The following is a 24,476-nucleotide window of genomic DNA, read 5'->3' as shown; positions in this document are numbered from 1 at the left end:
CTGAAGCGTTGTGAAGTCAGTACTCAGACTTTGCAAGGAGAGATGGGAGAAGAAATGAAGAGAGGGGAGGGAGAGAGAAGCAAACGTGGGACAAGGGTGGTCTCCTACACGGGAGCTGCACATGCAGTAACACCAATGCAGTCTCGCTGGCACTGTGGGCATGTATGTCGGAGACTGATTTGCACGGGGAAAGGGCACCTGCTAAAATATTTATAAATTTATCGAGAAAACATGTTTTAAAAATGAAAAATAAACAGATGTACCAGTGCAACTTGAGAGAAATACAGTGGGCAAGTTTGCAAGATTGGAGCAGGGAGTGGGAGACAGCGTGGCAATGGGAGTGAGTGGGCGGGGCGCGGGACCCGCGGGGCGGGACCAGCCTGGACCAGCCTGCCCTTGTCTGCCCGTGAATGGACAGGGCACCGCAGAGTGGGGTGGGTCTGGGATAAAACACATCGGGAGGGCTCCTGGGGAAAAGAAATCTTAAACTCGTGGCTATGGAACCTGGTCTTCCTTCCCTGGACCTGGAAGTCTGCCAAATGAGAGGCAACACCAGTCCCAGAAGGGATCTCAGTCTCAATTCTGCCCCATCATCTTGGCCAAGCCACCGACTCCTCCACTGCTCTGCAAACTATTCTGGGCCACTTTCTAGGGGGAAGAAAAGGAAATGCTGCATGTGACAGCGCTTTGGCCCTCTGCAGGAAAGGCAGCGTATATCAAGGCCCTGGTTAAGAGCAAGATGCTCCAAGTCACAGATGTACATTGATGAACACGTGACACTCTCATTCATCAGGGAACACAGTATAGTATTTAAGGCGTTTCCAAAAAAGTAGAGGGAGAACCAGGCAATGCCTTCTTGGTTTTTCAACTGAACAATACTAGCAAAGTGCTTTTAGATAGCTGCCTGGTGTGTGGCTTAGACTTTACTATGTTCAGCATTACAAGATTACAGAGAAGAACGCTAATTACAAAAAATCAGGCATCTCTCAAATGTGGGCAATTAGAATTATTCTTGGATCTAAAAAAGAGTGCAGGGCCAGAATTACATAGACATGTGCTTAAGGCCGTGATGACTTATACTCAGCTGGCTCAGCCTTGCCTGGGTCCCTAAGCCCAGGGGTCTTTCAGAAGACCCACGTTCACCAGCAGCAGTATCTTGTTTCCTAGTTGGCTTATATTAAAAATTGTTGGGGGACGGATATAGCTCAGTGGTAGAGCTGCATGCTTAGCATGCACGAGGTCCTGGGTTCAATCGCCAGTACCTCCATTAAAAATTTTTTTTTAAATTGTGGTTGTTGTTAAAACAACATTAAAGAAAAATTTTGAAAAAGAAGGAATTTGTAATTTCATGACCCAGTCACAATTTTCAATAAATTTTGGGGTAATAGATATGTCCTGAGAGGTTTCAGTGAAGCTGCACTGGAGAATCAGAGATCATTGAGATGGTCCTTGTCGTGAGGAAGCTATAGTCTAGGGCCAGGGGCTGAGGAGACAGACACAAAAACAGATAATGCAAGACTAATGTAATAAGGACAAAGCCAGAGGTCAGATTGGAGCTCTGAGGACAGGTGCTTAGCTTCACCAGGGACTCAGGAAAAGGGCTTCCTGGAGGGGTGACCGTAACCTGACTCCTAAGGAACAAAGGATGCAGTCAGAGAAGAGAACAGCCAAGGACTGTCCAAGCTAGAGGAGAAACAGCAGAAGATAGAGCATGGGGGAAGTGCACCCAATTTGGTTTTATTAGGGGTCAAGTTCCAGGAAAGGAAAGGAAGGTGATGCTGGAGGGTAGATTGAATCATGGAGAGCACAGTGTGTACTTGCTTAGGAGCTTGGCCTTTATTTTGCAGGCGATGCCAGCCACTGAACATGGGCAAATTTTCCCTGTTTGATGGGCGCTGATTAAATTAAAAAAAAAAAAAAAGCCCCAAGTTCCAGGACTATCTCGATCACAGGTAACATTTACTCAGGCTTCTCAAATGTCTTATCTTGCTCATACGTTCTCATCGGGACACTGGCTTACCATGAAGCAAAGGACTGCCATATATAGTTCGAGGACCCAAACTTAGATCATGACCACAGTATGTGGCCTCCCTCTTCTTCAGCCTGACACAGACACAGCACCTGGGATGAGTTTCAGTATTTGGCTGGTAGAAAGGTTGAGCTGAATGAGGTTATGTTCATTGATTGCCTTCAAGGGTATAGTCAGGAACCAGAAGCCACCTGGATTTACTTCCTGTGGCTTTAGGTTATCAAAGAGAAAGAATTGCAGAGCTCTGAGTGAGGGGAAGTCTTGGAAGATGTGAGATTGTTCCCTGAGACAAAATACTCTCAGGCACAGGGAAGAGGTGACAGCCACTTTGAGACAGAATTGCAAAATTCAGGACCTGGGGTGCACAGCGCTTCAGGAGATCATGTGGCTGAGTGACCCCTGGTGGTAGGCTGGGTCCTACCTCTAACCTACACTCCTCTGTGGGAGGCGGGAAAACGCAGTGCAGTTAACACAAGATTGTTATCAGACAACTAGGTTTGCATTTACGCTCTGTCGCACAGCAGGGCGTTACCTAACCTCTCTGCTCTCTAGTTTCCTCCTCTGTAAATGGAGATAACATAGCACTTAAATCACAGGCTTGATCTGAGGATTATATGTGATCATCTACAGAAAGAGATTAGAATAATACCTGGCCCACATATGTGTGCAATAAATGTTAGCTCTTAGCACATGTTGAATGGAAAATAAAAAAGAACCACTTCTATATGAATGGCTGAAAGATATAAAATATCGATACCCAATCACACACCCGCACAGACATACACACTTTACAGATACAAAACTATTATTTTTGATGAGAAATTTGTTTAAAAATCAATGCAAACTTCCCTGAATGGTGTCCCTTCTCTCTGCTTCCCTGGCCTTCACTACCATAATTCTGCATCAGCGAAGGGTGGGCCGACTCACCAGTTTGCGGATTTCACATTCTAAGTTCTGAATACAGTCCAGCTTCCTCTTACGGCAGCGCTGGGCTGCGATGCGGTTCTTGCTGCGCCGGCGGACGTCATGAATGAACTCTAACTGCTCTGAGGTTAGCTTGTGCATCTTAATCATCATCTGGAAATCGTTCCTTGGAAGATCTGTGATTTGATCTACAGGAAAGGGAAGTTTGACCTGAAACCAAGAAGAACAGAACATGATGATGGCAGCTAGATTTTAGTTCTAATGCTGAAAGGAGGAACATCAAAAAGAAATGGTATGACCTCCTTTTTAAGATGACCAGGTACTGTGAAAACTACTGAAGCAAGCAGTGATTATTCTCTCTAGTTTTCAAACATAAGTAAGATGTAATATTCAGGTAATCAAACAGAATGCGAACATATATACACATCATGACGTGGTTATCATTCCTGAGATCTCTGAAGCAAACAGCATGGGAAATATTGAAAAACGTGTACATTTTCATTGCTACAGGACTTTTGTAAGAGGGACTCTATAATTAGTTGAGACCTACTTCCATTGAGCTCAACTTAATAAAATGACAATTTATAGATGGACATCATCTGAGGAATCATCTAAAACACGTGAATGAAAAGAGCACCATACACCTTGCAGGAAAGATGAAACAGTGTGATTCGTAGTCACAACAGCATAGGGGGTATGTGGGAGATAACGTGGAGAGGCTACACCAGCGTGATCTAGGGGATAGAAGCAAGCTTTAGTCCTTCCTCCCAGATGAGGGACCACAGGCTGGTTGGTTACTTTACTTCTCTGGGCCTCAATTTCTTCATCTATAAAATGAGGCATGCTTTTCAGCTGCACAGTGCTATAAATGCATTAGGCACTTTGTATTTTTGGAAAATTCAGTGGCCAACCCATTTCACATTTTCTTTTACAGAATGACGTTGACCTTCTTCTGTCAAGAGGTGGGATGCTTGTTTCTGTCTCTGGACCAACACAACACAGCAGCAGTAATGACATGCAACTTCTGAGGCTACGTTATAAAAGCCGTGCAGCTTTCTCTTAGGCCTCTTAGATTGTCCTCTCTGGAGGACACCAGCTGCCAGGCCTCAAAGACACTCAGGCAGCCCTGTGGAGAGGCCCACGTGTAGAAGAACTGAGGCCTCCAGCCAACAACCAACATATCCTGGCCGGTCACATGAATGAGCCACCCTGGAAGTGGATTCTCTGGGCCCAGGCACACCTTCAGAGGTTGCCCCAGCCAACATCTGACTTCAACCTCATGGGATATTCCGAGCCAGAAGTGTTCAGATGGGCCACTCCTGAATTCCTGACCCACAGAAATGGCAAGAAATGTTAAATGATTATCACTGTTTGAAGCCACAGAGTTTTGGGATGATTTGTTACACAGCAACAGATAACTGATGCAGATACTATTATCAGCAAGAGTCCTCTTTCAGACTCTTGACAACTCAAGGCAGGTAAGCATTATCCAGAGAGGACACTAGTCTCTTAAGGGACAGATCTGATCTGTGTCCTCCTCCTATTGTGTTAAATGCTTGTTTACAACCCTGTGGCAGTCTGAAATATTTCCTAAGGAAGAGAACTGCTGCTCTCTTGGGCCTCCTCGGCACCCACGAGGTGGAGAACCCGGGCCTTCCCCTTCCAGCAGTCTGCCACTGCCCTATCACAGACTCCTGCTGATGAGGCAGAGACGTCAGGGGTCAGCTCTAGGCTGGCTCAGAAGCTTCTAGAAGAGAAAGGTTGTGCATTGCTTGGCCAAGACATTTCTCGTGTTTCCCAGCTCAGAAGGCTGAACTCCTGCTCACACTGCTTTAGGCAGACCAGCAGATGGCACTATAAACTTAAACTTCCTTCAGCTCGGCGCTGTCCAGTGCAAACAACGTGAGCTGTGTGTGCGTGGGTGTGTTTCCATTTTCCAGTAGTCAAGTTAAAAGATGTGAAAAGAAACAGGTGAAATTGATTTTAATAATATGTTTAATTGAACCCACTGGAGCTAAAATATTTTCCCACATGTAATTAATATAAAAATTGGTGAGATATTTCATCTTTGGGGGGTATTACATTTTCAAAATCCAAGGCGTATTTTACACCTGGGATGCATCATGATTCAGACTAGCCTCATTTCCAGGGCTCAGTAGCTATAGTACCACTCTCGAAGAATCAACCAGTGGACTCGAGTGAACTTGAGTAACCAGACAGACAGGCAGGTCTGGGTGTCACTGATCAAAATATTTTGGGGTGAAGAAACTAGGTCCTTGTTAACATTCCGAAGCTGAGGTGTTAAGTTTGTGTTGTTCAGGGGAGTGCGAGTATTTTATCCCGAGCTCAGACTTTTGCTTTGGTTAAATGAGATGCAGGCAGACATGAGTCTGGATCCTGGCGTTTGTGATGAGTTAATCCCCATGTACAAAGGCAATCAGACTCAGTGATCACTGGCGTCTCTGTGGCTGGATGCAATGGCTTAGCTGGGCTACTTCACAGCTCTGAGCCTGCTAGACATGGCATCTGCTGAAGGCTCCCAATGGGTGCTTCCATAGGATGAACTCTGTCCCATGACATCTGTCAAATTCTGGCCCATGAGAGCAACATTGCAACACCACACATGACACCGCACAGCCCTGACTGCTAAAGACGGGCAGTCAGGACAAACAGCTCCTTGTTATGGGCCCGGGAAAAGGCTTTGTCCATGAGCTGTGTTTGCACAGGGCTTATAATGATATGAAAGAATGTTTGATTTCCCTTTTATACCTTTTGGATAACAAACAGACACTCAGATCCTGGACGGTGCCTAAACAACACAGAGGTCTGTCTGTTGTGAACACGGATGTTTCCACACCAGGCAGATGCCTTGTTTGCACAGCAGGGGTTACAGCACTTTGGGCCTCATGGCATCTCTCCCCTCTGCTGACAACAAAGCAATTCTGCTTCTGCTCTAAATTGTGTTTACCTCTTTTCAGAAAGAATATCTACCTATAGCTTAGGCCACAGGGAAAGTAAAAAAGCCTTCAACAGCTACTGTATTTAAAATCCTCTAGACAGCAAATATAAAACACTCCGGAAACAGGACAGAGGTTGACAGGAAAGAGGAAAAATCAACAATGCTAGTTTCAAAGTCCTTGAAGCAAAAGGCCATATAACATTTCAGCAGAGCTGATGCAACTCAAGCCGCTTTACAAAGAGGTCAAAGGAGAATTGTCAGCTCTAGACTTTCTTCCACACAAAAAAACCCCCGAGCCCTAGCTACTCTTGTGTCTTTTAAAAGGTGCTGCTACCCCTCTGGCAAGAGAGGGCTTCCCCAACTACCAAAGGGAAGCCAGCCCCTGACATGTTCTTGGAAAGGCATGGTGGTAAGCTCAGCAGTTCTTTGTTGATTTCAGGGTAGTAAGTTCCAAGCCGATGGGCATCTTCCCTGGAGATAAACAGCAGCCAGACCCACAATGGTGCTGGAAGAACATGCCTTTCTCTGGCTGGCAGGCACCCACCCATTGCCCAAAGGTGCTCAAAAGCTAACATGATTTGGCCTTGGACATCGAGAAGGCTGATGCCCTCCTGCCTTTCTTCTGGCAAATTCTTACAACCCAAATGGGCCCAATAGGGCTTCATAGCATATTTATTGTCCCTCCACACACTGATTCCTTCGGGACTTTACTCCTCAGCGGTGGCTTGGTTTCCATTCCCTGTACCTTCATATATAGTGACATGACAAGCTGGAGAGTCCTGCAAACCACCACCACCACCTGTGAACTGCCGGCCTACAGCTCCCGTCTGCTGGCCACACACGAGTGAGGCTAAGCGTAGAGGCATGTCAGGCTGGCCGGGGGGGGAGAAGGAGAAGGGCCCATGGGGTCGGGGGCCCAATGTCTCTAGACACGGGGCTGCCACACAGGTACTGCCCCAGCTTGGGTTCTCCGTGGAGACTCACTCAAGAATCAGGGGCAACCAGGGCTTGTCTGATCTGCTCTTGTCACTGTCACCTCTCACCAGTAGGGTGCACTCTCCTCCCTCCAGAGCACAACAGGAGGAACAGGGCAGAGGATGTTTCTCCCAGGTACCCACACTGGCCTGTTCAGTAGCGACCAGAGAAGGGCATTATACCTTCTGGGGTTTCCAGCTCTGGAGCCCCCAGTGAAATAAGTGGTCCCTGCAGTGCTGAGGAATCTCAGGCCCCAGGGGCTGATGAAAGGTGGGAGGACACTGTGACATCTGGACAATGAATGAAACCCCAACATTCCTCCTCGGGGGCCTGACCAGAGGATGCTGCTGGCTGGACCCCGGGTGCAGGTGCTGCTTTCTCACCAGACAGAAATCAGCTGCTCCCTTTCTCTATCCTGCCTACAGCCACCCTGGTTCTGCCGCCAAACCACATCCCCTCTCTCCCAGTTAAACCAAAATACCATTTAAAAATTATATGAGAAATAAAACTTAGAGCAGAAAATTCAATTATGAGACAAAAGAGGAGAAAAAAAATCCCCACTCCCGAACAATGACTCTCTTGCTCTGGCAGACTTCCCTGTGGTCTCTGTTTCCTCTGCATACTTTTTACAGGGTTGTAATCAGAAGGGACTAAGGCTCCCTCACCTCAATTTGCCTCTCAACACACACCTCACTCGCCTGGTGTCTTTGGTGTGTGGAATGGGGACTATCTGAGGAGTAGGATAGAGATGCAAATGTTGCAGACAAAGGTGAAAAGAAGCATCTATTTCCTCTAGAAATCCCCAACGGAAGCGGGTTTGTTGATTTTCTTTCTTATCTCCTTTCTTAGATTCACTACTAGATGTTGGGTAGAAGCCACAGAAGTTGGATCCTGCTAGCAGTACCCTGAGGACCTGAGAGTGCAGTCACCTCTCCAAAACCTTTAACCCTTATGCTCTTACAAGCGTATCCCTGCGCTTTGTCTGGGGACAAAGCAAGATGCCCATTGGGCTGAGTACAGTGCTGTTGGAATGGGGATAGCCAGCTCTGTGCTGAGCCAAAGCCAATAACTAAATCTCTCCTGCCAGGCTATGACATGCTTCCTACACAACTTCTAACCTCTGTCCTCATGGTCCAGTTTCTGGAGCAAACAGGACACCTGGAATTTAGTTGGTACTAAAGTAACACTGCACTTAATTAGCTGTGTGGTTTTCAGGCAAGTATTTCATTCTCTGCCCTGGAGTTCTTCGAGGATCTGCGAGTCAGAAAGAGATAATACTCAGCTTTTAGAGTTGTTATGAAGAATGAAATTGGATAATAGATGGGAGAAAGTGCTTTGAAAAGTTTGATTGCTTTATAAATATGAAGTATTATTATTATTTCTGCTTATCAGCCCTATCCTTCTTTGTCACCTCTTTTCTTCTTTCAGTCATACAGTAGCTTTGGAGTTCCAGATGCTAAGAGTCTTTCTAGACAACATGAAAACACTGTTTTAATTAGACATATGGCTGACTTCTATGCTGCCCAGCAAGGTTTTCTTTCTATTAAGCAGAGCAATTACAGATACTTTTAAAAAGATGCCTGATTCAACAAACCACAGAAACGACTGTAAAAATTTTAAATGCAACATATGTCTGGAAGTCCGTATTTGGGTGGAAGAGTTAAAGTCAGACATGATCCTCTATCACATTTCAGTGTTGCTCTGGACCTCATTTCTCCCTGCCCTACACATACACAAACACACATGGACACACACTGCCCTTACACACTTGTATCCCTCTTGACATGAAACATGTTAATAAAACAAGTCCAACTAATCAATACTTTTGATTATGCAAATCAACTGTCTTTCTAGTGCTTCTTTACTAAAACCTAAAATTAATTAGAAATGCTTGTGGTACAAAACTGTCTCACTAAAAGGCTTACTACTTGGAAAATACTTGTGACTTTTCTATAATTTTCAAATTTTAAAAACAAACCTTTATGGGGTAGAGGATACAGCTCAGTGGTAGAGCATGTGCCTAGCAAGCACAAGGTCCTGGGTTCAATCCCCAGTACCGCCATTTAAACAAACAAACAAACAAAGAAATAAAATTACCTACCCCCCCAAAAAAAAACCCATATACAGTGTTGTATGTGAATTATATCTCAATAAAACTGGAAGGAAAAAAATTAAAAAAAAAAAGAATCTGTAAACTACAGTGAGATACCACTTCACACCCACTAGAGTGCCTATAATAAAAAAAGGTGGACAACAACAAACACTGATGAGGAAGGAGAGAAATTGCCAGTGGGAATGTAAGACGGTTTAGTGTATCCTGGAAAACAGTCTCATAGTTCCTCAAAAGGTTAAACAAAGGGCTATCATATGATCTAGCAATTTCACTCCCTGGTATACAATGAAGACAACTGAAAACATGTCTATAAAAAACTTGTACACAAAAGCTCTAGGCAGCATTATAAATAATTGCCCCAAAGTGGAAATAACCCAAGTGTCCCTCAACTGATGAATGGAGCAACAAAATTGGTTTATCTCCACAGTAGAATATTATTCAGCAATAAAAAGGACTGAAGAAGCAATACGTGGTCATGTACCCAGTGGGTACATTGATGACAAAGAGGCACCCTGAAAACATTATGCTCAGTGAAAGGAGCCAGACACAAAAGGCCACATATGGTAAGATTCCATTGAAACGAAATGTCCAGAATAGGCAAATCTATAGGGACAGAAGGTGGATTAGTGATTTCGTGGGGTTAAGAGGAGAGGGCAATGAAAAGCGACTGCTGATGGATATGGTGTTTCTTTCATGGGGTGATAAAAATTTCTGGAATTAGACATGGGTGATGGTCATATAACTTCGCGAATCATTAAAAACCACTGACTTGTTCACTTTAACAGGGTGAATTTTACGGTATGTGAATTATATCTCAATTAAAAAAAAGAACCTGTGTGAGATAAACATATATAGAATTCAAACATTACAGAAATACATAGAAATAAGACTTTCCCTAGATCCTCTCTCTCTAATTTTGCCTCTCATTTTTATCTTATTCCTCTATACTCTTTTATTATTTATAATATGTTTCTTTACAAACTAAACTAGGACCTTGTTATAACAGACTGTTTATGTTACTTTTTTCACTAAATATGACCTGTCCATTTTTTCATCATTGGAAGAAAGAAAAAAAATCCCCAACTCTTTAAGTAACACAGCACTAAATATGTTCTTAAGAATGCTTACTGCATCAATGTCTATAAGAGGGAAAAAACTGGAAACTGGAAAGTCTATTAACAGGTGATAGCTGAGTAAATTGTGATTTATGGGAACCACAGATATTAAAGAAGCAAGTGTCAACCCTATGCGACTGAACTAGAGGCGTGTACATGGTAGGCAGCTATGTGCAAAAAGCAAGTTGCTTTGTAATTATATAGTACATGCTATCAAAATAAAACCCAAATCCCTAGAGATGTGAATGTGTTTGTACATTATTGAAGGCATGGAGCTAAGTTTGGTATGTTAGGGGCTGGGTATGCTGTGTTTGATTAGATGAAAAAAAAGGAACTTAAAAAGCTGATTGCTGATAAGGGACAATATTGTGCTTACTTAAGTTTTCTTCAAAGCTAGGGAATAGTCAGGATGAGAAGTCAATGTTGATGAGATGGGAGAGTTAAGAGGGTGTAATCAGAACATCTGATAGAATATAAAGTAAGTTAACACTTTTCTTTTGATCTAATATTTTGGCTCTTTACAGAGGTGGAGGAAGAGAGGTTGGAAGAAGCCTGGACTGTCGACTGAAGTACTGGACAGATGGGTGGCTGGAGATGGAAAATCTTTTTTTTGGTTTCTAGCTCTGGTGTCTCTTTGGGGTTCACTTGGAAGAGAAGTCACCTGGACCTATATAAGAGCAGATCCGGGCTGAATCAGCCCAAGAGACGTTGGCTTCTGGATCAGTTATGAATCCCTTTGTAAAGGGTCTGCCTTCAGTGTTCTTACTGGGGACCACACTTCCATTGGGGTCAAAGAAACTCCCCAAAGCAAATTATTAACTCAAAGAGGAACAGTCATGCTAAGTTCCTGAGACAGTTCTTGAAAAACCTAATCTCCTCTACTTTAGGAAAACTGAAAGTTCAAATAGCTTAGCTTAATTATAACAATCCTATCCAAAATGTACTACCAAGAAGGGCTAAATGTGATTCTTGAAATGGCAAAGAAATTTGGAAAATGTCTCTTCTTTTGAGACTGTTTACAAATGCAAAGAACAGAACTATCTTTTAAAAGTAAAAATAAAAATATTTTTTAAAAGTGGTATTTTTTGAGGGGAGACTAGTCCTGTTCATGACTATTTTGTAGGCTGAATGATTCCTCCTTTTAATTGATTCATTTAACACTAAAAAGTTATAAGGTAGACAAGTGCTCAGTCCTGAGCCCAGGAAAGATACATGGGCTCTTATTGGTGGCATTCACTTCCAGGAAGTGACCTTAAGTTCTCTTTGGGGTCGTTAGAGAGACAAAAGGAGATTTATCTGAAACTGACAGTTCTGTGGACACGGGCAAATATCAAAAACACACATCACCTTTTAGCTAATGGTGGGACTCTTCTTAAGGGAGAGATGGGAAAAAAAAAAAAAGACTCGAAGGCATTCACCCTTTTCTCGAGACACAGATCCTTGGAGAGGTAAATCACTCACTGTGCTGATGGACCCTGTGGCTATGCTTCTGCACGGGGGATATTTATGAATAATTTCGGGGGTAAAAAAGAAAACCTCCTAAAAGTTGTGATCAGAGGCAAAGAAATGAGCAAGGAAAGAGAGAGCACAACCTTTTACTGTTTTCATAAAACCTCAGTCCTCTCAGCTCAGGGACACAGCTGTGACGACACAGATGTGACTCTGGCTTGGGGCCCTGAGCCCTACCCTCTGTCCCAAGCCTGCAGGGACATGGTGTGTTCAAATAGCAATAGTTTCCATTCAAATTTCCTTTTTAATGGCTTTTAGCTAAATTAAATCCTTTCAATGTGTTTCTTTTTTTCATTTTTTCACCAGGCAGGAATGGAAGAGTGGGGACCAGGCTAGCAGCTAGAAAATGGGGAAGTGACCACAGGGCATTTCTGCAGCTGGCACAGGGAGCTCTGGAATCTATTTTCAAAACATGCCCAATCCAAACCTTCATGTGCTTCTCGCCAATCTCAGAGGCTGAATAAACCGCACGTGGCTGTGTGAAAAGCCACCTCACCCCGTGTGGCATTTCTGCTGTCTGGTTGGGTTAACGTCCCCGTTTGACTAGAGGCTAATACCCAGGGAGCACAGATGCGGATGGAGCACGCTGCTCTAATGAGGACCACGCTTCATTTCCTCCGAGTTTTTCAGAGAAGCCACTCTCAAGAGGGACTTCTCACCGGGCTCGCTCTCTCCTGCTCCCGAGGCAGGTCTGAGACACAGGTGGCAGCCTCACGTTGGTTCCTTGTCATCGGCAAGACAGTGCCAGATCACGACACAGGCTCCCTCAGATCTTTCTGGGGCCTCTCTTGTTGCAGGGGAAGGGGGGACATATGGGGCGTCTATTCTTTTCTCTCCTTGGCCATGTGAGTCTTGCTCACGAGGTGGCTGGCATTGTTCCTGCTCCCTCTCCCAGCATAGGGAAGACATGGGTGGAGCCTCTGGGAATTTTTACCTAGAAAGCACTTTGCTTTCAGAGTGGACAGAAACCGTTCCTCAACCCCACTGTTCCTCAAACTGATTCCCACTGCTTGTGGGAAGCCCGGGAAACGACATGTTATACAGTTATGTGTGACTGACAAGGGTGCTTCTTCAGTGACACTGGGACCAGGATGGATGCTGAGCTGTCCATCACCTGCATCACAATGGACAAGGGACAGCCCCAGGGTCCCCTGCTGACAAGGAAAACTCAAAGGTGCTGGGAAAGTACATGTTTAGTGTGGATCTATCTAATTTCAGTCAGTTTTGAAAGCGATTCTGTATTTTCCTTCACACTGAAGAGGTGAGGGGCAAGGATGAGGGTGATGAGTATAGCATCCTTTCAAAGCAGAGGAGGGGAGGAGAAAGGGATGGGGAGGGGGGATTCGAAGTACCAGCATGTGCTTTCCAGCATTAGACTTTTTACTTTCATTTCCTCCTGAGTTTTTCAGAGAAGCCGCTTTACCTCTGCTAGTTCAGTATTAAAATGTAGGTCAAATTTCAAGTGCCCTCTAGGATAAGAGTGGTTAATTTGGGATCACCTTGAAGCGTCCTGCCTCTCTGGATAGGGTAGGCGGTCCCTTTACCGTAACCTTTAATCTTGACAAACAAAAACAATCTTGCAGTGGTGGTGGGGGGCGGGGGGCGGGGAGAGTCCAGATAAAGGACTGAGGGTGGATCACATGCTTGAATTTATGCGCGTTCCCTACCTCCTGGCCCCTGTCCTGCACAGGACACGACTCACTGTCTGCTTCCGAGAACGATCCGGATTCGTCGCTGGAGTTGGTTCCGTAAGATTGCTCACATTTAATCTGGGGTCGGACTTGGTTGTACATTCCATCTCCCATCAGGCCTGGCTCCTGGTGTTCTGTGGCAAGGAATCTGGCTCCCTGGGAACAGGGCGAGGAGGAGAACTCGCAGAGAGGGAGGCTGCAGGGCGAGCCCCCACTCCCGTCCTCTGCGTAGGAATAGGAGGAGCACGAGCTGGAAGTCCTGGTCCTGGTCTCCAACGGGGGCGAGCGAGGGCAGACTTTGATTGGCACCGGGCAGCTAGTGTTGGGCCGCATCCTTCCTGGCAAATGGTCAGCCATCAGCCCACCGTGAGAGTAGGCCTGTGAGCTGGAGAGGGACTGGCCAGCCCCCACCCACAGGCCCTTTGGCACCGGCTCAGAGAGGTCTTTGTCCAGACTGCTTACCCCAGAATACGAGTGCACCGAGGTGCTCACTTGGTCACAAGCGCTGGAGGAGAAGATCACACTTCTCCGGTCCAGCTCTCCTTCCTGTTTACAGAGAGCCTCCAACCCAGGCCCTTTGTGGGGCGACCCCATTGTGAAGCTGGACGCGTCCTTCTGGCTCACGTGGGGCTGTCCGTAATTCCCCGTGAAAGGGGCGTAGTCAGTTTTAAGGTCACCCTGAGTGATCCCCTTGTCAAAAGGGCACGCGGAACTCCTGGCAAAGTGCTGCTGAGATGTACCGGGAAGGCCGGACAGCTCCACACTTTTTGTTATGCTGAATAGAGACCTTAAGCAGGAGGGGGAGGACGCGCTCCTGGATCGCTCCAGGCAGGCGGCCCCGGCAGGGGGGGCGGGGGCGGGCGCGGGGGCGGGGCTGGGCCGTTTCCGGTCCATTTCCACATCCCCCGCTCTGTCTTTGATGTCAGGCTCATCTCCGGACAGGCAGAGCGTGATGCTCTCTTCTTCGTTCTCTTCGCTGGGCGGCTCGCTTTTAATCTGCCCCATGGCAAGCCCCGGCTTGAGGCTGTTGCCAGAGTTATCTTCACTGAATGTGCTTGCAAAACCTGAGGTACTGTGTGATGATGCGTTATAGACATTCTTGGTACATGCAAGCTGGTATTTCTTGTATCTGGGGTACTGCGTTAACGCGTCCTTCGCCGAGCTCTCCTTGGTGTCCGTGGGCACGTCGGACTCGGGCAGTAAAACTTCTTCCTTCTCTGCTACTGGGATGGCAGTGGCCTCAAAGCTGATGGGGTCTGGCAGCAGCTGGTCCCTGGGGCAAGCCATCTTGCCCGTCTCCGAATCCATCGTCTCCTCTTCTTCCTCCTCCTCCTCTCCTGCGCTGTTCTCATGGGCCTCGTGCGGGCGCTGGCAAGCCGCGTCCTTCCGACACACAAACAGGCCATCCTCGCTGTTCAGGAGCTGGGTCTGCAGGAAGCTGAAGCAGGAGTCCTCCAGATTGTGCATGCGCAGGAACTCGGCACAGCGGATGACCTCGCGGATGTTTTCTCTGCTGAGTAACAGCTTGGCCGTGTAGGCGAACTGCAACAGCGGCCCAAACCCCCTGGCCGTGACCTGCAAAACAAACAGGGAAATTGCCGACCGTTACCATCAGCACTGCTATTGTCCCGAATCCCTCAACTGAAGCAAGATAACCAGACAGGGCTAATGTCCTAGGATAAAGACTGCAAAGGAGCAGTTAATCCCGTACTGGGTCAGCAATGATTCTGCTTCCAATAATTAGAGCCTGTCTCGTGCATGCCGCTGCTCTACGCCGTCACGACACACAGAATTGAAAATCACCAGGGTCAAGTGGCTAAACAAGATGACAACGGGTTCAGTGTTGACACTAATGAAATATCCTGGCAAAAATGCACGGTAACAATGGGAAGCCTATTAATCTCCCTCCCCGTCCGTCCTGTGGAGAGCCGTGGGACATCAGGAGTGCTGCGATACTTCTAGCCAGCTCGCACGAGTCAAAGAAAGCATTATCCTTTTCTCCTCAACTGCAAAACTAGCAATATGGCCCCGTTAAAAACCGAAAGTCCACGGGGTTTCAAAAATAGTTTTTCCTCACTTGGAAAGTTAAAGAGAGACATTAAAAGCAACTCCTGTTTTTTGCTCATTCATCATGGTTTTCAATTGGGACTTTTCAGTCATCATGTCATATCCCATCTTACAATGATACCAGAGATGATGACAATCCAAAGCAGTGTTCTCAGCAAGAAATTAACTCTTGGTCCACAAAGAAGGGGGGTTACAGAACTAAACAAACCGGCTGTCACTTAAACGGCTGAAGCTGCTGAATGGCACAGGACCTGGGCAATTCCTTCCCTAATTATAAGCAGCAGCTTTGCCATGCAGTGCAGCTGTCTTCTTTCCCGGTAAATCTTCAGGGGCTGAGCCTACTGTCATGTGCTGCTCATCCATTACATTTTATACAGATTGGAAACGTGCTGTTTATGCACAGCTTGTGTACATGCGCATGCGTGCATGCGCATATCCGCAGAGTGACTTAGACAGTTAGAAATATGTTGCCTAAGGCCAATTGTTTTCTCAGATGGGAATGGATTACATATGCTGGTGTTCAGGGCAGGCTTCCTTATCCTTTGCTCAAAACCATGCATCCTCTAGGTTCTTGCAAGCACTGCTGACCCCAGAGGAAGGGAAGGCAGGCAGGTCCATGAATCATTATGTACAAAACAAATGAAAGCAGTGGTCATGGGGTCCTTGCTGGAAGCCACAGTAGCAGTGATTAAAAAATGTCTGCTAGGGGAATAGGTGCAGAGCAAGATGAATCGGCAAGCTTTGTAGCTGACTGCCACATGGACTGAATGCAGCACAGCACCCAGAGCCCAAACTCTTGGGAGGATCTATATTTGTTGTTTGAGATTCAACTCGGACATCAGCTCCTCTGGGAGCTCTCTGCAAACCTCGTAGAGAGTGCATGACACCATCCTCTCAGACCCCATAGCCAGAGTAAAGAAATGCCCTGCGTTCCCCAGGGCAGAACTGATCGTACATCACTGCATTCTAAGGGAATGCAGAGTGAGGGAGAGTTCTTAGATACAGAGCTGAATGGAGTTTTAATTGTTAATATTTTTAAAGTACCTTAAATCAAATTTAAAAAAAAATTCTCCATCCTTAAATCAAATTTAAAAAAAAATTCTCCATCAAATGATGAGTCCTGAGACGTTTGGGTAAACAAACAAACAAAAAACAACAACAACAAAACCCCATGACTGCAAGACCCACATTAAAGTTCTACAAGGGCAATCACTGCTGTCTCCCTTTTACTGTACTTAATTGTGTCTGTTTCTACTGCTAGACAGCAAAGCTTTTTTAGATCAGCGACTGTTTCATTTCTTTTTGTCACCCCGCACCTAATGAGGGTCTCTAAACATCTGATAAAAGCTTGTATATTACTGAATATGTCAGAAGTCTAACTATGCCCTTACCATACAACTGCAGTGTTCAGAAGGTGACAACATAGTCTTATGGTGAGTGTTGTCTCAAATTACTTTGGAAGCAAGGTATTGTGTAAACCAACAAACTAAACCAATTAACTAATCAACGGCAGGCAGGAGGGCTTATTTGTCGTGTCCCCTAGTACCAGTAATGAAAGGGACCTTCACTTTTGTTCTACTAAGCTGACATGGCAATAGATTCAGCAAATGCCCGTTTTATGAAGTTTTCTCCCAGGAACCTTTAAAAGGAAGTATAGGGGGAGGGTATAGCTCAGTGGTAGAGCGCATACTTAGTATGTATGAGATCCTGGATTCAATCACCAATACCTCCATTAAAAAAAATAAAATAAAATAAAAGGGAATGTAAACTAAGGAAATGTATATTGATAAGTAACCAATGAAGGTTGATGAAAATGTCACACGACCCATTTCTTCATTGTAACATAGCTCCACCACAAAGTGAAAATGGCAGAATCAAGGCAGAGTTGACCTCTCCATCAGTCAGCATCTTCTGCTCTGCTTCAAGGCAATCTGCCAGTTGCTGAGTGGATAATACACATCTTGAGTTTTGGCAGATGTGCTCACTATACAGGAAATGGGGGAACCCATCTCTATGCGATTTATGTTTTGTATATAGTCCTCTTCATGACCATTTCTTTTTTACTTTGACACTTTTGGTCTCAGTAAGCCCTACCACTGTCCCTCACTATGGCTACTTTTAAACAAAATTCCTAAAGAAGCCAAGGGACACCCACGGGGATCATTAGATCAATCCTGGGAGTCACCACTTGCCTCGTGGCTGCAAGGAGCTGCAGAGAGCTTCTCCACGCAGGGACAAGCTCGTGCTTAAATGTATGAGTGGGTCCAGTCATGCCAGTGAGCACAGTCACCACATCCCAAATCAGATCACTGATCTTTTTGGGCTCAGGAGACATGATAAGCTTGAGATCATCATCACATGGTCATGAACGAGTCAGGAATAAAAACAGGGTTGTAAACTGTCATTCAAGTCCAGGTTAGAGGAAATAGTGTCCTCACCATGAAATTTCAGGAGTCCATAATTAGCTCTTCCCCCAGCGCCACCCCCGACAAGAATTTAAACCCTGCTTTGTCATATTCAATTCTGTTAAATTTTACTCAGCTTCTGTGTGCAGGGCTTTGCCTAATGAGTCAGTTACTATGCACCAAGCACCTTCTAGTGCCCAGTGCCATGCTAGCTGGCTCTCATAACATACTGCAAGGCAGGCATGTTTGCCTCTGTTTTGGAGATAAGGACGTTGAGAAGCAGTAAAGTGAAAGAATGCATCCAAAGTCACAGAGCTAGTTAAAGTGGAGAGGTGGGGTTCCATCCCATGTGCTATGAGGAACAGTTAAGTATAAGACTTAGCCCTGTGCTCAAGAAACCTACAATTTAGCCTGGAAGAAAAGATATGAACAATGACAAGTTAATTTTAAGTAACAATGTAAGTCAATGATGGAAGGGCTATCACAAGATTACATGATTAGAAATCCTCAACTGAGAAACCCCCACCAGTTCAGAAGAGGAGATTACTGAGGTTGGCTCGATCCCTTGAACACTGGTAAACAGGACCCCAGGCCCCAACTGGGTCTGATCTGGGTCAAGGGTTGCTTCGATACAATGGGTATCTTCTGAACTGCCACAGCTCTCTCTTCGCGGAACCCATTTCTGGTGCACTTCGGGCGAGTTGCACTAGCTCCAAATACACAAAACAGAAAGCAAGTGACCACCACACACGCAGGCCGGTGTTAAAACAGGCAGAGGCTTTCAGAATACTGGTTTAGCTTCCATCTTGAGTAGACTGTACTCTCTTTCCAGTTTGAGGAATCATTTAAAGTCACATTGTACTCAGAAAGCAAATATCCAAATACCAACGGGAAGCTGCACGTTTATGAAACTGTGGCCACAAGCCTGCATTGTCATTCACCTTCTGTTTTTACCAAGTATGGCTCTGATAACAGGAAAAAATAAGAGGGGGTAGGAGGTGGAGAATCACAACACAAAACTAATGATCCATAAAAATGTTGTTTAAAAAGGTAATGACGATTGAGTTTAAGTGGAATGAAGTGACGAGAAATAACAAGCCAGTTCCATCTCACTGGTGTTAATGGAGCTGTGTTTGACTGCTCTAACGGAAGCAAACATACCTAGGCTAAAATTCACTAGTCAGGAATGGCCTAAGACAATGATAAACACATGCAAAATATAGTACTAGGGACACCTGGGATAACAGTCTTGCATTTTGAATGGAATATTTTGGTTGGGTTAATTTTGACAGTTTTTTGTTTTTTTTTAAATCACGCTTCAATATGGAACTGGTTGGTCCCATAATGTGCGATACACATTGTGCTATCGATGAGGCTGGATCACACGCTGGGTAGAATGGAGTGTGCCCAGTGGGACTCAGCCCTGGGAGAGGACAGGAAATGATCCTGCCTTGCTCTCTGGTTGCTCCCAAGGAGGCAGTGACCTCATCCAGCAGTTGACATGCACAAGGTAAGTGGCACTGACCTTTGGGTTTTGGGTCTGAAAGAAACAGTCAGACTACCAGATTCATGCACTAGGGTGTGAGTCCATGTGCACTAAGGTCTTGAAAATTTGACCCACTGAAACTATGACTGTCAATCCTTTGTTCCCTTGGGTTCTGATGTCTCATCTCCCTGCTGTCGATGAAAGGAAGGTGAAATGATGAAAACGCAGCTGGCAGAGGGCACGCTGGGTGCTGCTGGCAGAGCTGGGGAGCTCACTGTCTCAGGAGATGCCCCATGTGCTGCTGGACAGAGCTTCTGAAAGGAAACTTCCAACAGTTTCGTCGCTCTGGATTATTATGGGGTCAGGCAGTGTGGTTTCAGGCATAAGTTGAAAATAGGGTTTGGGAATTTTTATGAGACTTGGAAGAGCACCTAAGTCACATGATGATGGTCTCCTCAGCCAGTCCTGGCAGTATTTATATTCACGGCTGTAGCGCTGAGCCCATCTGTGGAAGACTCATCAGATGGGTCAGGACATCTGGTGACTGTGCTCTAGGATATGAGTGGCACACTGCTCAAGGTCCCATAGTCACAGCCTTACCAAACATGGAATCTTTCACCCTCAGCTACATCGTCCTGATGAAGTTGGATCTTGCCTACACTGTAGGAGGAGGGACAAGGCGGTAACAGAGCTATGCTGATGGGCTTTTGAAAACACTGAGTTGGGTTGTATTTGCACAGAAAGGCACTTGTCAAAGAAAAAACAACACTGGTGACAACTCCCTCCTCCTCTCCACCCCCGCACTGCACGGCATCCCATTCTGCAGGATGAAGACTGATTTAGCCGTGAGGCATCACTTCTAATCTTAATTTTCTATAATTAATATCCATATGATCACACATTTCTTCCCAAAGCAGCATGCTATACCAGCATACTACATTCAGGATGTATTTGTTAAATTAACCTCACTATTTCAACAAAGCTTCTGGTTATTTGAGTATTAATTTTAGTTAAAGATAGAGCCAGAGAAATCAATCTTGTTTCCATCTCCAAAGTAACAATTCAAAAACTAAAGCAACATTCAAGTTGATTTATACATATGAGTGTATGATTTCATATGGTGGGTTTAAAAAAAAAAATCTGTGTTAGTGAATGTGGCTTTAAAGCATAACATTAAGTGTCTTTTCTTCCCTGTGCAGGCTTGAATTTGGGTTTGCAGCCACAACACAAAGTTCCTTTCCTATTTGTAAATCTGTCCCTGAGATTCTCTAGCTGATCATTCAATCACTGACTATTTTTCATTTACACATTCATTCACCAACCACGTACTGGGCCCTGACTCTGCAGTGTGTCTGAGGGAACCAGCTGGATTCAAATCCCAGCTTTACTATGGACCAGCTGGGGAACTTGGGCTGGTTATTTAATCTTTCTGTGCTTCACTTTCTCCAACTGCAAGACCAACAGTGCCTGCCTTGTCGTAAAGCCTTTGGAACAGGGTCTAGTGCTGAGTAACAGCTATTATTATTGCTGTTATTTCATAAGTGAATACTGTATTTCTCTAGGGAGCTAAGAGGTGACCAGAGAGACAGACGTTCAGTACAAATGTCTATAATGGAATCTAAGTATGTAACGGGTATTTGCAGGGAGATAAGGAAGGACCAAGCTGGAGGCTGTAACTACTAAGGGCATCAGTGTCACCTTCCTAGAAGAGGTGATCTTTGCCCCTAGTGTTGGAGGCTGAGTTGAAGTTCTTCAGAATAAGTCAAAGAAGGGCCTGGCACACCCTCTCATCACCTTCAGGCTCTTCCTCAAATGCCACCTGCTCAGTGAGGCCTTTCCTGGGCCTCTAATCACAACTTTCCTCTTCCACCCCAACACCAGGACTGGATTTGCAGGGCCCAATGAAAAGTGGAAAGGTGGTCCTCTTGTTCAGAGATTAAGAACTTCAAGATGATGACAGGGTCTTTCTGAGCATGGGGCCCTCAGCAACTGAATAGGTTGTAAGCTCATGAATCTGTTCCCATCAATACACACACACACACACACACGCACACACACATGCACATGCTACCTGTCCCATGCAGTTGAAATGGGCTCCCTGATCTCAGTGGGGGTGATGGCATGCTGGGGGAGAGGCAAACAGTGAACTCCATTTGAGTGAAACTCCAAAGACTAGCTGGCACAGCTACTTGGATCAGCAGTGTAGTCAGCAGTGACTGGCAGGATAATGGGTATTTGGACTGAAATACACAGTTAGCCCACTAAAGTACTTCTTAATTGGTTAAAAAAAAAAAAAAAGGAAAATTATGTAGGTTAAGTGGATGAAGCCCTGCTTAAGTCTCCATGATAGACAGTCATGATCCCAGACTTGAGTTCAGTTCACAGACCCAGACTCCCTGAAATTAATTCCCAGGAACTCTTGAGGAAGGACCTTATAATAATCCATGTTTTCACTATGATTTCTTCTGTCCACAGGGGTTTACAGAAATGCATATCTTGTAGTTTTCCTAAATCATGAACTAGTACAAACTTTTTAAAATTAAAATAAAAACTTTAACAAAAAATTACTCAGAAACTGTTTAGATCAGAATCAAATCTATCTATATTCTATCTCTACCTATCTGTAAATTGAAGTAGCACTACTTTATTTTTTAAGAACATTTATTTATTTATTTTCATTTTGTTGTTGTTTTTTATGTAGGTACTGAGGACTAAACTCAGGACCTTAGCATGCTAAGCATGCGCTCTACCACTGAGCTATACCCACCCGCCAGTAGCACTACTTTAATACAAACATAACAGGACAATCTGAATAGTCCTGACCAACTACGAACTTTGATTACTATCATTTAATTTTAGTCTGACATTATAAACTCATATGCTGGTTATTTACTACTGTCTCTCAGCCTCATGCCCACTCTTCTTTTGTTTTCCCTGCACTTTTATTGAGAAATAATTGACAAACACCACTGTATAAGTTTAAGGTTTGATTTACAAATACTATGAAATGATCACAATAGATTCAGCTAACATCCATCCATATAGATACAATAAAAAGAAAAAAAAAATTCTCCCCATAATCCTAGGATTTACTCGCTCAGCGACTTTCCTACATACCATATGCCATGCCTACTCTTCTGATGTTCCTCTGTAATGCTGAGGCTGGGAGTTTATAAATTATGTTTCCCACACTCCTCTGTTATTTGAATTACTCTGCCAATAGGGGGCACTGGTGGGAGGTCAGAGTCAGGAGGAAAGATGCTGTGGTTCCTTCTGCTTCTTGTTCTCTTTTTCTTTCCTCCCCTGGTGGGGTGCCTGGAAGCGGCTGTCTCCTCCCCAGGTGCAGCCCCTCCTCCGTGCTCTGAGGCCGCTTTTCTCCTCCAGCCCCAGGAGTGGGAGCTGCTTCCTGACGTGATTAATCACTGGGTTAATTCTCCTTCCACTTCCTGTTTTGGAAACTGTTCTTCCAGTTTTCCAACACCTGTGTAACCAATTCCCTATCTTATACCCTCTGTCTGAAACACCTGGCACGGTTTCTGTTTCCCTGACTCAATCCTCATCCATTTGACAGACAATGAAGCCAAATGAGGTGAAGCCCAGAAAGCCCAGAAAGGTGAAGGGATTTTCCCAAAGTTGCACGGCTGCTCAGCCAGCGCTTAACGCAAGTCTTCTGACTGCAGACTTTAACTCTCAAGCTCCTCTCCTACAGGTTGCTGTCTGTCTGAAGTGAACCAGAAAAAGAAATGGTATTTCATATGGAAACACATTATTGTGAGTTTAATTACACTCTATAAAACATTCAGTTTTAGACGGCTCTATCCAAGGGAGTCTGGCCAACTGGATGTGGTACTTCTGGGGGCAGGAAGACGGGTGAATCTCGCATTTGGTTCTATCGTTATTTACATTATTCAGATTCAGCGCCTAGATTTCTCCTGAAGGATGATGATAACTGCTAAGTCCTTTTCTTGCCTGACGATACTTGGTAAATCCAGGAAGCCCTTCGATCACATAGGAATTTGATAAATTAGCAGGCTCAGCTCAGCTTCAGTTCATGGAATCTGGAAGGCATCAAGCAGAAATGCCTTTCTGGTGGGGGCTATTTTGTTCTAGAGCTTTGTTCCAAACGAAAAGAGGCAGCCCAATAAAGCTGATGTTTAGGGGGCATGTCTTGTGGTCCTGTTTGTGTCAGTTGGCTATGAGTTATCATGGGGCTACGTAACAGCTGAAACTAGACCTTAGGTATCTGATTGTCTCAGGTTAATGAAAACAGAGAAGGAGGAATCAACATTCATTCTTGTCTTTTCTGGGAACCGGTAACACCTTGGCCCTGTGGAACCTTCATTTCGCCTGGGTGGTTTTACCCCCCTCATCTCACTCCTTCATGTGTGGCCTTAATTATTTTCTCATTCAGCTATAAATGGTTATAGTTCCCAGGTAAGTGACAGGCAAAAGTCATATGTGATGCAAGTGTAAGGTACTGTATTCATATTTACTCAAAAAGCTCACAATGAAAACAGAAAGTCTCTCTTCTGAAAGATTATATAATGAAACTCACAGAGTAATTTTAAAAAATTCAATTTCAGTATAAGTGTGTATCTTAAAATAGGTATAAAATAGTAGCGACTTTTTACATTTTTCAGTGTGAAATGAAAGTGAAAAGCATCCCACTCACTGGTGATGAAGTAGTAAAACCCGCATCTAGGTTTACAGTTTCATTTGAAAAACCACCTCCAACAGAAAATTATTTTTAAAAAGATTTTTAAAAAAATTACCTAATTTCCATTTTGAACGACCCTCTCTCCCCTCTTTCAGGAAACCTATGATTTTCACAGACCAGAATTTTCTTGAATCAAGGTTTGGTTTTACCTCCTAGACCCCACTAGTCATTTCCAACCAACCATCAAACATTTGATGTTCAACCAGAAAACAAAAATATTTTTTAAAGCGTCTAGTCTTGGGAGTTCAGTCCCCTCTCAGAGCCTCCCAATGGTTCTTCATAAGCCAAAATTCCCATCCCTGAAACCTAACCCATTATGAACTCCTATACCCTCCTCATTGCCCTCGTCTGAAATATCCTGAGTTTGACTACATCCCCAGCAGGGTACCTGGACTGAGTCAATGCTCCAGCCATTGGTACAGAGGACAGAACTATCACCTCCCTCAGTCTAGGTCCTATCTCCTAGCTGTGCTGATTGATTTCATT

General features: G+C 44.8%; 1 protein-coding gene across 2 annotated transcripts in view; it reads right to left on the bottom strand.

Annotated features, from left to right (window-relative positions):
- Positions 1 to 24,476, bottom strand: part of BACH2 (BTB domain and CNC homolog 2) — a 142,615-nt gene that overhangs the window by 5,675 nt on the left and 112,464 nt on the right. For both annotated transcript variants that reach the window (XM_010987688.3, XM_064486853.1), the window contains exons 3-4: positions 13,292 to 14,890; positions 2,957 to 3,163 (exon numbers count right to left, since the gene is read on the bottom strand). In XM_010987688.3, coding sequence (XP_010985990.3) covers positions 2,957 to 3,163; positions 13,292 to 14,890 — 1,806 coding nt within the window. The remainder of the gene's footprint in view (positions 1 to 2,956; positions 3,164 to 13,291; positions 14,891 to 24,476) is intronic.

Source organism: Camelus dromedarius, chromosome 6, assembly GCF_036321535.1.
Source record: "Camelus dromedarius isolate mCamDro1 chromosome 6, mCamDro1.pat, whole genome shotgun sequence".
In the NCBI taxonomy this organism is placed as follows: domain Eukaryota; kingdom Metazoa; phylum Chordata; class Mammalia; order Artiodactyla; family Camelidae; genus Camelus; species Camelus dromedarius.
This window is presented reverse-complemented; position numbering and strand designations above follow the sequence as displayed.